This window comes from Nicotiana sylvestris, chromosome 11 (assembly GCF_000393655.2).
Source record: "Nicotiana sylvestris chromosome 11, ASM39365v2, whole genome shotgun sequence".
Classification (NCBI taxonomy): Eukaryota; Viridiplantae; Streptophyta; class Magnoliopsida; order Solanales; family Solanaceae; genus Nicotiana; species Nicotiana sylvestris.
The window spans coordinates 64720013-64732594 of NC_091067.1; the positions used below are offsets into that span (position 1 = coordinate 64720013).

Here is a 12582-nt window from a genome sequence, read left to right on the forward strand (position 1 = left end):
TAATACTTTGCCTCATAAATACATTCAATGTAATGCTAGTCCTTACACATTCTGATGTTGAAATTGTGCATTTGTCATGATGGAAAAAGGGGTAATTCAAGGATAATTGAGGTGATTGCTTGCTTATAACTTCAATGTATATTTCAATTGTTGGTCGACATGTTTCCCTTTGGGAAGAATCTTTTGTGTTTGATGATTTTATTACTATTGACTCGAAAATATATGATTCTTGGAATATTCGGTACATTGATATTGGTTGGTGATACTTGGAAATAAAGGAGATGGAAAATGTGGAAAACCAAATGCGGCCGTCGTGCAATAAAAAGATGAATTGCTGAAAGGCCCAAAGGGCCAAAAAAATACTGTTATCGACAGAGATTGAGGACATTAATAAAAACTATAAAATGTGAAATCTATTGAGGTAAGCATGGTTGTGTTTATGATATATTTGTATACTTGTATTTATACTACAATTGTGTGCAATATCAAATCAAATCAAATCGAGGAAGGGTGGGTCATAAGGCTCATACCTGAAACTACACGTGCGGTGTAGGTGTGGATCGTGGTTATTCCCCTTAATTGGGATGAACTTGGTAACATTTGTAAATTGGTAACTCCAACCCACACGGCATATGTGGGAAGGAAGCCTAGCCGATCGGATCGTGATCGGACGCCATACCGCACACATGGTGGTATTGTGCTAGGAATCAAAAACTGGAAATTATTATCGTGGTACATGTCTCCAAAGGGAAGACCTAGCCTATCGGGTCGTGATTGGTCTCCATGCTAACAAAGACGGTAGTATAACTTACATACTAGTGCTATTCGACGGCGCTAACGTCCCTTTTGCCGGGGCCGCTGTATCGTTTAATGATACAGGTGGTTCTACAACGGGTGACATCAGCCAGTGATAGCGGTACTCTCTTCCTACCAGTCTTGGTGAGCCCCATTCCATCCCCGGGTCATGTCATGTATCTTTTATTCATTTTCTCATCACGATTTAAGGTATAGCCAGAGCCTTGTTGCCGACATTTCCCTATTACTCTTCTATTGTATTTATAGGCTTCGTAGACTATTTGTGGGTGGTGATTGATGTTGGGAGTCTAGACTAGAAAAGTTAGTACTTGATAAGCATGTTTTTCATTAAATTTGAAATATTTTGTAAACTATGAATGAAGTCATTAATGGAAATGAAATGAAAGTTGCTAATGGAATATTGCTTAATGTTTTGATAAATGGGATAACATTCCCTCTTTATTCATGAACTAGCTTGGGTAGAATGAGATCTAACAGGCTTGCTCAGTCGGGTTTATTCGGTTGAGCGCGGGTCGCGTTCCACGGTTTTTGGGGCATGACACAACACCTTCCTCACGCTTCTTCTTCTGAGACCTTTTCACCAAGGAACTTGGTTCCTCTACTGCTTCCTCTTCTACCTCTACTGCAGAGATTCTTTGTCACACAGAACCTCTCCATTTTTCACCAGCCTCTTTTTCTTCTTCTTGTTACTCTTTTTACTCTTTTGCAGGGTAGACTCAAAAGCCTCTTTTGCTTGCAACCTAGTATTAGGTCGCTTAGAATAAGGCTCAAGAGTGGTTACTACTCTCCTGTTGGCAGTGAATGCATCTAGAGCAACATCATCTTTATCCTCTTCATCACTGAACCTCATACCATGAGCCAAAATTTCTTAGGGCTCAGCATCAAAGTGTGGAGAAGGAGTAGGGTCGGGGCTAACCTAGGAAGAGGATCCTTGACCTATTTCCTCGGGAGAAGGGTGATGTCCTTCAAGAGGGGTCCCATTAGTCTCTGGTGGTGCATAATTTTCAAAGAGCATCACAACTGCTTCTGCCTCTGACAACTGTGTCTATTTTCTCTGAGACACAGCCATAGAAGAGATCACCCCATTCAGTATTTCATCAGCAGATATGGAAAATATATTTTCTATAGCCTCTTTCTCTTGAGACTCCATGGGTTCCACAAACTCAAAAGCGGGAACATATGTAGACTAATCAATACTAACCTCTAATACCTCTACTACCTTTGGAAATTTACTCTATTCTCCATCATTGCTTTATTCAGTGAGAATCTCAGGCGATTGAGATGAAATGTTATCGGATTTTGGGGTTTCTGAGTTCTCAACATTTGGAGGAAGAGAAAGCTCTGAGAGAGTGACAAGAGAAATAGAGGGTGTAGGAGAGTCAGGTTTGGGAGTGTCCTCTGTAATAGTGGTTGAAAAGGGGTTGTGAGAGATGGTTCACTAGTAGCAGAAGAATCAAGTGTATTCTCTGGGGTTTTCTCACATAATAAGGGGATTATTGGTTGATCTTCAGCCATGGCAGAGATGAATTTAAGAGTTCTGGAGAAATACTGAAGAGAAAGATATGATCGTTCAAAACGGAAGAGAGGGTTTTAATGGGAGAAGAGACAATTATGAGGGTGAGAGTACTCGGTTTTGAAATGGCGGTAGTGTTTTGGGGAGTTGCAACGTTTCAGAGGTAGATGAAGGGATTTGAGATAAAAATACGTGACATACAGGGTCTGAAAAGGTTGATGACATGACACTAGATTTTTTGGCATCTGTTTAAGATATGTATGAAAAAGCACAAGACTACTACCATGTGGTACAATAACCAAGTTCTTGACCTGTCTTTGAAAACTTCAATCCTCTTTTACCATCCATGCAATGCATCTACAACTTCTATAATCATCATGCTTGTCTACCTGCAATGGTATCGAAGTGAGTTAGACTTGGCAGAAAATACTTTAGCTAATGTTACCTGAAAGTGACTTTCATAGCCAACTGATGGGAATCAAAATCTTAATTAGGCTTAATTAGCCCCAGTTCCAGCCTATTTCTCTCAAAATGTTCTCTGATCCGTGCTTTGGTGGAGATATCTGCAATTTGGTCTTCTATACTGCAGAACTTCATACAGATAAGCCCTTTCTTCACATTGTCTATGAGAAAATGATGTCTCACATCAATGTTCTTGGTTCTTTTGTGTTGAACCGGGTTCTTGGCATGTTGAGGAACTAGTGTTGTCACATAAAAGAGGAACACAATTAGTTTTACACCCAAATATTCCAATTGTTGTTTAATCCAAAGGAGCCGAGCATACCAGGAGCTGCAACAACATATTCTACTTCAACTGTTGAAAGAGCAACTGAATTCTGCTACCTTGTGCCCCATAAGATGAGACATGATCCTAGAAAGTGAGCCATTCCAGAAGTACTTTTCTTGTCCAAAAGATAACCTGCATAGTCAACATCAACATACTTGATAAGATTAAAATTATCACCTGAAGGGTAATACATGACCAGGTCCTGTGTTCCCTTACGATATCTCAAAATTCTCTTGGCATCCTTCCGATGAGATTCCTTGGGATTTGACAGAAACCTTGCACATAGCCCCACACTAAAGACAATATTAGGTCTACTGGTAGTGAGGTATAGGAGAGACTTAATAATGCCTCTATACATGGTTTGATTTACAGGAGAGCCAGATTCATCCATGTCCAGCTGACTAGCAATGGCAATAGGAGTGTCAATCACTTTTGATGCTTCCATATCAAACCTTTTTAGGAGCTCCTCGATGTATTTATGTTGACTTATGAATGTGCCCTTTGTGGACTACTTTACTTGAAGACCCAAGAAGAAAATCAACTCACCCATCATGCTCATCTCAAACTCACTTCCCATGAGTTTTGCAAATTCTTCACACAGTGAATCAGTTGTTGCCCGAAAAATGATATCATCAACATCTACCTAAAGGATGAGTAGGTTCCTCCCTCGTTTCTTCTTAAATAAAGTGGTGTCAATTCTTCCTCTTGTGAAGCCATTTTCTAAGAGAAACTTTGGCAATCTTTCATACCAAGCTAGAGGAGCCTACTTCAACCTATACAATGCCTTGTCCAATTTAAACACATATTCAAAGTGTTCAAGACATTCAAATCCCGGAGGTTGCTTTACATAGACTTCTTCCTTAAGGAATCCATTTAGAAATGCACTTTTGATATCCATTTGGAATAGAGTGAATTCCATATTTGATTCAAATTCAATGAGGATTATGATAGCTTCCATGCGAGCAACCGGAGCAAAAGTCTCATCGTAATCAATTCCTTCATCCTGATTGTAACCTTAACCACTAGCATAGCCTTGTTATTTGTAGTGTTTCCAAGTTCATCAAGCTTATTCCTGAATACCCACCTGGTTCCTATCATTTTTCTATCTGATGGTCTAGGCACCAGGTGCAATACATTGTTCCTTTCGAACTGATGCAACTCATCTTGTATGGCAGTGATCCAGTCTGCATCCTTTAAGGCTTCCTTGATATTTTTGGGGTTCTATTTGGTAAAGAAAGGCTGAGAAGGCAAGTGAATTTCTAGCTTTTTGTTACGCCTCGAAATATTACGATGATGTTACATCGTACAGTATTATATTATGCTGATGTTATGTCTTGCAGTATTACATTATGATGACGTTACGCTTCGCAGTATTAAATTACGATGATGTTGCACCATATAGTGTTGTACGCTGAATTGTCGTAAGGTAATTGGCATCAATTCAAGGAAAATATTATTTGGAGATTATAATGATTATGCTATTTCAAGCAAGTGATGATTGATTCGTGAAGGTAAGAGGGGAAACAATTCAAAGAAAATGAATTTTCGTCTAAGTTTGGCATGTTGGGATAAAATACGGGCCGAGCGATGATACCCCGTATTTATAGACTAGTTCCATACAAGATACCATGTGACCACGATAGAATGATGTATAAGGTGTATTAAAAATGAGTAGCATTTTAAGTAATTTGAGATAATTCTTAATTACGTGGATAATTGGTTAATTATTTATTTAATTGTAGATTAACCATGTAAATAAGGATTTGTGGATAATTGTATGTAGGGGACAAAGCCCCCAATGTGGCAACAAGTAGAGGAAGAGCGAAGTTACTCTTGCCTTTAGACTATGTAATTAGAAGGCACATGGATAACATTCTTTATCCATTTTACACGTAAAAAGTTGAAAATATTAGACATATCTAACTCATCTTAAAGGGAGATCAAATCCACTTTGACAAATATTAGATAATACTACAAAGGCATAAAATTTATGCTGCAAGAATACACAATGCCGTGAATGGTGTAATTGTGCAATTTACAAAGTACATATGACTACAAAAATATGAAAAATCAAGAAGTGGCAGTGGAATTTCTAGATGAGTTATAAGAGATATAAGCACTCCAGCTTCCCATCCCAAATTATTTTCATTAGGAAAATATAATATAGTATACAAAAATCAAAACAGGGAACGAAGGTGAGGGAATTTTGAAATTCATATGAAATTGCATTGCGTAATAACAACGAAATTTTGCAATTCTAAGGGAGTACGGTGCAATCTGTATACGGTAAAAATTAGAGGGTCCAATTTTGGGTCATTATGATGCTTCGTAAGCACGTATCCAAAGGCTTGAGACAAGGACCGAGGTTCAACACCGAGGGGTTATCAACATTGGACCTCGGGGCAGTGCAGATCAGCAGTTATGATGGAAAAGCGGGAAGTTCCCAAGGCATGTGATTAAGATTGACCAAGTCTATTAGGCTAGTACGAGCCCGTACCGTGGCATTAAATGGTTGTACCCGCCAAGTATCTTTGTAATAAATGCATTAGTAGTTTGTTTGGATTCCCCTCATATAAAAATGGGACCCTTGTCATTTTGTAATAGGACACATTACACACAACATTGAATACAAGAACATTCTCTGCTCTCTAACTTAAAAATATTCTCCCTTGATTCTATTATTTATATTTATTGGTTACATTTATTGTGTTCTATTAGTTGTTCTTCATTTATTGCTCATTATTAATCATAAAGAGCCTTCATAAAAGCTCTCAAAACTGTTAGTCCTTCATCGGTTGTCCATATCTTAGTATCGAGCTCGACCTTGAGCCCCCGTATAACCTAGCTTGAGGCCCCGATTCTCAGCTACTTGGTTTGCTTAAACTTCCTGCCTTCAAATTCATATCTTATTTCCTAGTCTCATACGTAGCATCTATTGCCTAGAAACTAGCATAAAAACAGATCACGTATTTTTAGAACCACAAAATCAAATCTAATTGTAATTACCATTTTCAAGGTAAAACGTTTGGCGCCCACTGTGGGGCTAAAAATAATAGTGATTGTTTTCTTGCCAGTTTACTACATAATGCAAGTTATTTTTGACACTTTTTCTTGTCCAAGAATCTTTGATTTCAGCTCAAAATGTCTAACTCAGTGAATGCATATGAAAACAATGGTCTTGAGGACCATGGAGAGAATGGTGTAGTTGTTCCAAGTATTATTGTACCACTACGAAACCCTGAGGATGCACCAGAGCCAATCCCCACGGATGTGGTTGTTTACCGTGAAAATGGTAATAACAATTAAATTTATAAATGAGACTCTAAAAATATGTGATCTATTTTTATGCTAGTTATTAGAGCAGTAGATGCTAAGAGTATTAAGTTTAACAAAGAGATTCAAGCTTAAACGAGACAGTAATCAAACCCAGGAGCTTGCAGCCTGAGCCTCAGACTAGTCGATGAAAGACCTCAAGGTCGATACCTGGCTCGATATCGAGCTATTGGGGGTAGTCGAGAATGTGGCAACAGTTAAAATATGATCAAGCAAGGCTCTTTATGGCCAAATACCAAGCAATAAATGAAGAACAAGTAAGAAAGTAGTAAATGCTAAAGTGGCCTCGAGCGAGTAAGTTAGAGAGAAGAAAGAGAGAGATATTATTGATATTGTGTAGAGTACTTGGAGCTCTGCCTTACAAAGTGTTAATGACTCCCCTTTTATAATAGGGGGGAGTCCAAACTTAGTACAAGATATGTTGAGTGATAAAGGAAATGGGATGGGATAGCTAACTAGCTTCATGACATTTGCGTGGGCCAATGTTGAGCCGCTCAAATAGACTTAATCAACCCCGAATGCTTTCTTCGGAAGCTTCCCGTGTTCGTCGGGGTTTAGGACAATGTTATGCTCGACTGGGTATCGATGGATCTTGAGGGAAGTGACTGGCTCGAGGTCCCGAGCCTCCAAAGTGACCTACTAAAGCAATTTTGTCAATGAGAAATCGGAGGACCGATTTCACCGAGTACAGATATTCTCCGCGTTTCTTAGAGGGAAGCGATAAGAAATGATTGTGACACCCTACTTCATGGGCTCCCATAATGACGTCGTGTTGTCACTCCTCATTCTTTGGGTTCATATTATTGTCGTCGATTTAGCTCCCATGAACGCATTGATTGTGCCTGTTGTTACACTTTTCGAGGGCGGTAATGGCGTTGTTGGTTACTTTGCCCTCCCCCTATAAATGGGGCTTCTTGTGATCAGTTTTTTATTCAAGCTTCCTTTGATACACATCATTTCCTCCTTTCTTGCCATTTTTAGTCCTTGCCGTCTTGTCATGTTTGAGGCCCACGGCCCCAAGATCTTACGTCATGTGTGCCATGGCCTAACTCTCGATCCTTCTTCGGTTGGACAAAATTGTGCTGTTGTGATGCTATTGTTGTTGTTGTTGTTGTTGTTATTATTGTTGTTGTTGTTGTTGCTATTGTTGTTGTCTCCCTTGGCTCGGGGCGATGAAGCAAGGGACTGATTTCCTCCGACCCAGGGAGATAATTGGATTATGCACCGCTGCTCAAGAGGAGGCTTGGATTATACACTGTTGCTCACCCTCCTTCCTTGGCTTGGCATGCTATACCCCCTTTGGATTCCATGGGGGTATGGCGACAGTATCTACTGGTTGTTGCCCCCTGAGTCGAGGCAACGTCTCAAGAAGTGTCTTTATAATGGTAGTACTGGCGGAGTTCGTACTAGCCAAAATTTTCACCCAGTCACTTCTTGTCTTCTTCCGGCCTCTCCTTTGTTATTTTGTTCTTCTCCCTCACCTTCCTCTTCTATATTCTTCCTTTTGAAGATGCCATTTCGGGAGGATTGGGATGAGGTATCTGAGGGGATTGGATTTGGAAGATATTGTCTTTGAGGTCATACGGCTGGGGAGACGATGCAGGAAATGCCGCATTTTGGGAATAGGCTAGATTCTTAGGCTCGTGTTGTATGCATATCCTTGAACTTCTTTATTTCTGCATAAGGATCCCCTTGCGGGATTTTGTAATCATATATAGGACCCCTGAAGGCCGTTGTAAGCGAACATTTTTATGAATACAAAGATATTTCCTTGACTCTCACCTTTGATACTTGCTATATTTCTTTATGTTTGAGGTAGCTCTGAATGCACGATCCTGTCTTGTCGCTGCTAACACTGAACCCGGATGCGAGTATTCCTTTCGGCCTTTGGTTGATGGAAGCAGCCTCGCATCGGGCTTTTCGCGGTTCCTAGGACTGAACCCGAATAAGGCCAATAACCTCGGGCTGCTAGAACCCTGACTTCGCGCAAAAGCGAGGATATTGTTTTTGGGCCTCAAAATGACCTTTGAGAAGAAATTTTCTTGGGGACCTGTGGATGGGGGATGTTGGTGATTTTCTGAAAGCAGTCCTTGAGTAGAGGCTCGCTCACACTCGGACAATTCTAGGCAGCACTCGGAGCCCGGTTTGTACGAGTGACACAAAAAATGCTTATTTCTTCATAGGCTAGTTTCCCTTGATGGAGATCTTCGAAGTTTCATGCCATCCTTGTGTTGGTATATGCGTTGCTGTCTTTTTGAAGTGCCGCCTTACTATGACAGAGGTATTGCCTCGAGGTTGGAGATGGTGGTATTTGTTTAGCATCTTCGGTTAGCTTTGAATCATTTCCGCTCTTCCAATGTATGATATGAGGTTGTTTCCTCCCTCCCAGAGATTTCCCAGTCTCACACGGTTTCCATTTTCCGCACCACATTTCTGGAATCAACACGCTTGCACGTCTATCTGCCTTTTAGTCTTTCAACTTTACCACTACTATGGCGGAAATGGCGGGATTAATCTGACCGGGGGGGGAGCTTACCTTCCGGTTTTTGGGACCATCGGGGTCTGCTGATTCCATGGTGCTGGTTGATCATGCCCTTAATTACTATTTCCGAGGACGGTAGAGGCTGGGCATGAACGAGTCGCTTTTCTCGGGTGTCGACTGTAGGTATTATACATTAGGAGTTCGTATTATTTGTTTTAAAGATGGAGCAATATTCTTTACTTGGCGATCCCTGTGCCTTGCCAGCTCTACCTATGGCGGGGGCGAGCACAGTAACTGTGTCTTCCTTCTTCGGTCATGTTTATAGCAGCGTTTGTAGGTACCGGATTGTCCCCCAGGGGTGAGGCTGTGCTCCTCCGGAGTGAGGGAGGAGTGGTAAGCTTCCAAGCCAGGGGACGATGGCGATAAACGGGATATGCACTTTGTTACACCCCGCAATAATTATGTCAATATTACGTTCCGCAGTATTATATTACGACAATGTTACGCTCTGCAGTAATATATTACGATGGTGTTACGTCCTACAATATTAAGTTACTATAGCGTTCTACCCAGAAGTATTACATTATGGTGATGTTGCACTTTTCAGTAATAAGTTACGACAGCGTTGCACCCTATAGTATTTTACGTTGAATTTGTCGTAAGGTAATTGACATCAGTCCAATGAAAATATTATTTGGGAATTATAATGATTATGCTATTTAACAAGTGAATAGTAAATTCATGAAGGTGAAAGGGGGAGCAAGTCTAAGAAAATGAATTTTGTCAAAGTTTGGCATTTTGGGATAAAATACGGCCCGAGCTAAAATACCTGGTATTTAAGGACTAGTGCCATACAAGGTACTACATGGCCATGATAGTAAGGTGTATGAGGCATGTGAAAAGTGGGTAATATTTCAAGTAAGTGGAAATAATTTTAAATTTTGCGGGTAATTGATTAATTATCGGATAACAGGACATTGCCCAGTTAACTAATAAGTGGATAAATTAATTAAATTTATACCCCACCCCACGTGGCAAGAAGCCACAAAACCTAGAAGATGACTAAGTAGTCATAATTCTAGGTGGCTACTTAATAATGACTTAAACTTCAAGTCTTGGAAATAATTGTGAAAGACTTATCTAAAATACTGTCATAGGTTTCATTTAATGTCTTGGTTTTCATTTCAAAATTTCATTGCTTTGGCTAAATCAAAGAGCAATTAGAATAGAAACTTTTCATTTCTTGCCAAATTAGTTTGGCTTGAATTCAAAGAAACTTGGAAAACATATCACTTCGTCCAAAATTCTTTAGCAACATTTCGATTTGGATTTCAAAGAGCTAACCAAATTTCATCCAAAAATTTCCATTCCAATCCAACACAGAACGTTAGAGAGCAGTATCATTTCATCCAACATAGCAAAGTTTCGTTCCAATTTCAGAGGGCAGATACTTAAGTCCGATTTTTGGATTATAAATTCAATCCACGAAGGTTTCTAACGGAATAATTATATGGAGTTGTTCCTACTCCAGGTATGTTAAGGCTATCCCTTCTTTGTTTTTGCATGCTCCATACGATACAAACGAAATGTGAAAATGCACAAATTCCATGAATGACTCTATTCATAGAAATATTAGAGATATCTATGTTCTCTAATTTTCATGTGTCATAATATTTTATCATCTGTTCATGGGTCTCAGAAAAATATGAAAGTTGAAAAGAAGTTACTTTACGATATTACTCAAAGGCAAAGTGGTCTTATGACAATTCCAAAGATTTTATTAATGTACTTTTCATTCATTGCATTCATGTGCATTGACCCATGACCAGATGGCGTTATATACGCATATATATGTATGTATATGTCTATGGGATATGGGTAAAGGTTACGGCATTATATACGCACCACCACCTGATCAGCTGGTATATAATGATGATGTTGCCCACAGTGGCTGAAATAAGATTCAAACGGCGTAATATATGCGTATATATGTATGTATTCAAATGGCGTTATATACGCATATATGTATATATTCAAATGGCGTTATATACGCATATATGTATATATTTAAACAACGTTATATACGCGTATATATATATGTATATATATGTATATGGGATATGGGAAAGGTTATGGTGTTATATACGCACCACCACCTGATCAGCTGGTATACGATGATGATTTTGCCTACAATGGCCGATATGATATGATGGGATGCCCTCAGAGGCTAATAATGTTTTGAAACATGTACCTATGCACGACATGACATTCATACGCACATGTATGATGTTAAAAGTAATTTATGGTTTACAAAGTTATTCAGATTTGCTGGTTGAGTCATGTACTCTATATTTCTTTTATGTATCTGATGTACTTACTTATGTGCCTTACATACTCGATACATTATTCGTACTGATGTTCCTTTTGCCTAGGGAAGCTGCGTTTCATGCCCGCAGGTGCCGATAGACAGGTCGAGAGCCCTCCAAGTAGGCTATCAGCTCAGCGGATGATGTTGGTGCGCTCCATTTGCTTTGGAGTTGCTTGTTTGGTTAGTTTGATTTAGACGTGTATTATTTGATATGGCGGGACTCTATCCCGACCTCTACGACATTTATGTATTATTTGAGGCTTGTAGACATATGTCATGTATGTAAAAGATTGTACGGCCTTGTCGGCCTATGTCTTGAGTTATAAGTAATTATATTGGCATATTAGGCTCGTATGTCACGTGTATATGATAATGTAATAAGAAAGATAAGCTACGTTGGTACTCGGTTGAGTAAGGTACCGGGTTCTCATTGTGGCCCATCGATTTGGGTCGTGATAAGAGTGGTATCAGAGCAGTTCTGTCCTAGGGGGTCTATAAGACGTGTATGGTAGAGTCTTATTTATGGGTGTGTCGTGCACCACACTTATAAGCAGGAGGCTATAGGGCATTTTGGATTGTCACTCTTTATTCTTACTCTAGATCGTGTGGTAGAGCTCACTTATAAAAGTTCAAGTTCCGAAATTCTATTTTATTCAAAATAAGACAATTCCTACATCCGGAAAGAAGGTTGGAAAGAGAGATAGTTGTAGAAGAGCTGAGTAAGAGGAATTGAATTTTTGTATAATGCCTACGATAAGTAAATATGAGGTCTTTAGCAGATCATGGGTGTACTGAAAGGTGTAAGCTTCCTGATAAGAAGCCTTAAGTCAAGAATACCTATCCATTTTTATGGTGAAGGACAATGAGAAATTAAGAAGATAAGTACAAGTTTCAGCAAGTAAAAGAAGCAAGATGAAGAAGGGTACAAGGTGCCCAGTTAACAAAGGTTAACAGTGTTTGTAATTCAGGCAGAGGAACATAAGTTTTTTGAGTTATATTCAAATGTAAAAGAGGTATGTACAATTGGTCGCAACTATTCCAGATATGCCATATGGGGGTTAATAGAAATAGTATAAGAAGATATGATGGATGAATTGTTTGTGTCAGTTGACATTTTCGAAGGATATGGCAAATGTGTTAATAGATATCCTTGTGAGACACCCAGATGGTACACTTTAAAATAGTGCAGCCAGATATGAGTACTACAAAGACATGCACTATAAGCCTTGAAGGGATAAATATTACCTTAGTGTGGCTCGCGTCCCTAATAAAGCGAGAAAGTT

General features: G+C 39.4%; 1 protein-coding gene across 1 annotated transcript; it reads right to left on the reverse strand.

Annotated features, from left to right (window-relative positions):
* Positions 1 to 3168: 3168 nt before the first annotated feature.
* Positions 3169 to 3561, reverse strand: LOC138881110 (uncharacterized mitochondrial protein AtMg00810-like). Its single transcript, XM_070161312.1, has one exon. The coding sequence runs from the start codon at positions 3559 to 3561 to the stop codon at positions 3169 to 3171; it is 393 nt and encodes a 130-aa protein (XP_070017413.1).
* Between the last annotated feature and the right edge of the window lie 9021 nt (positions 3562 to 12582).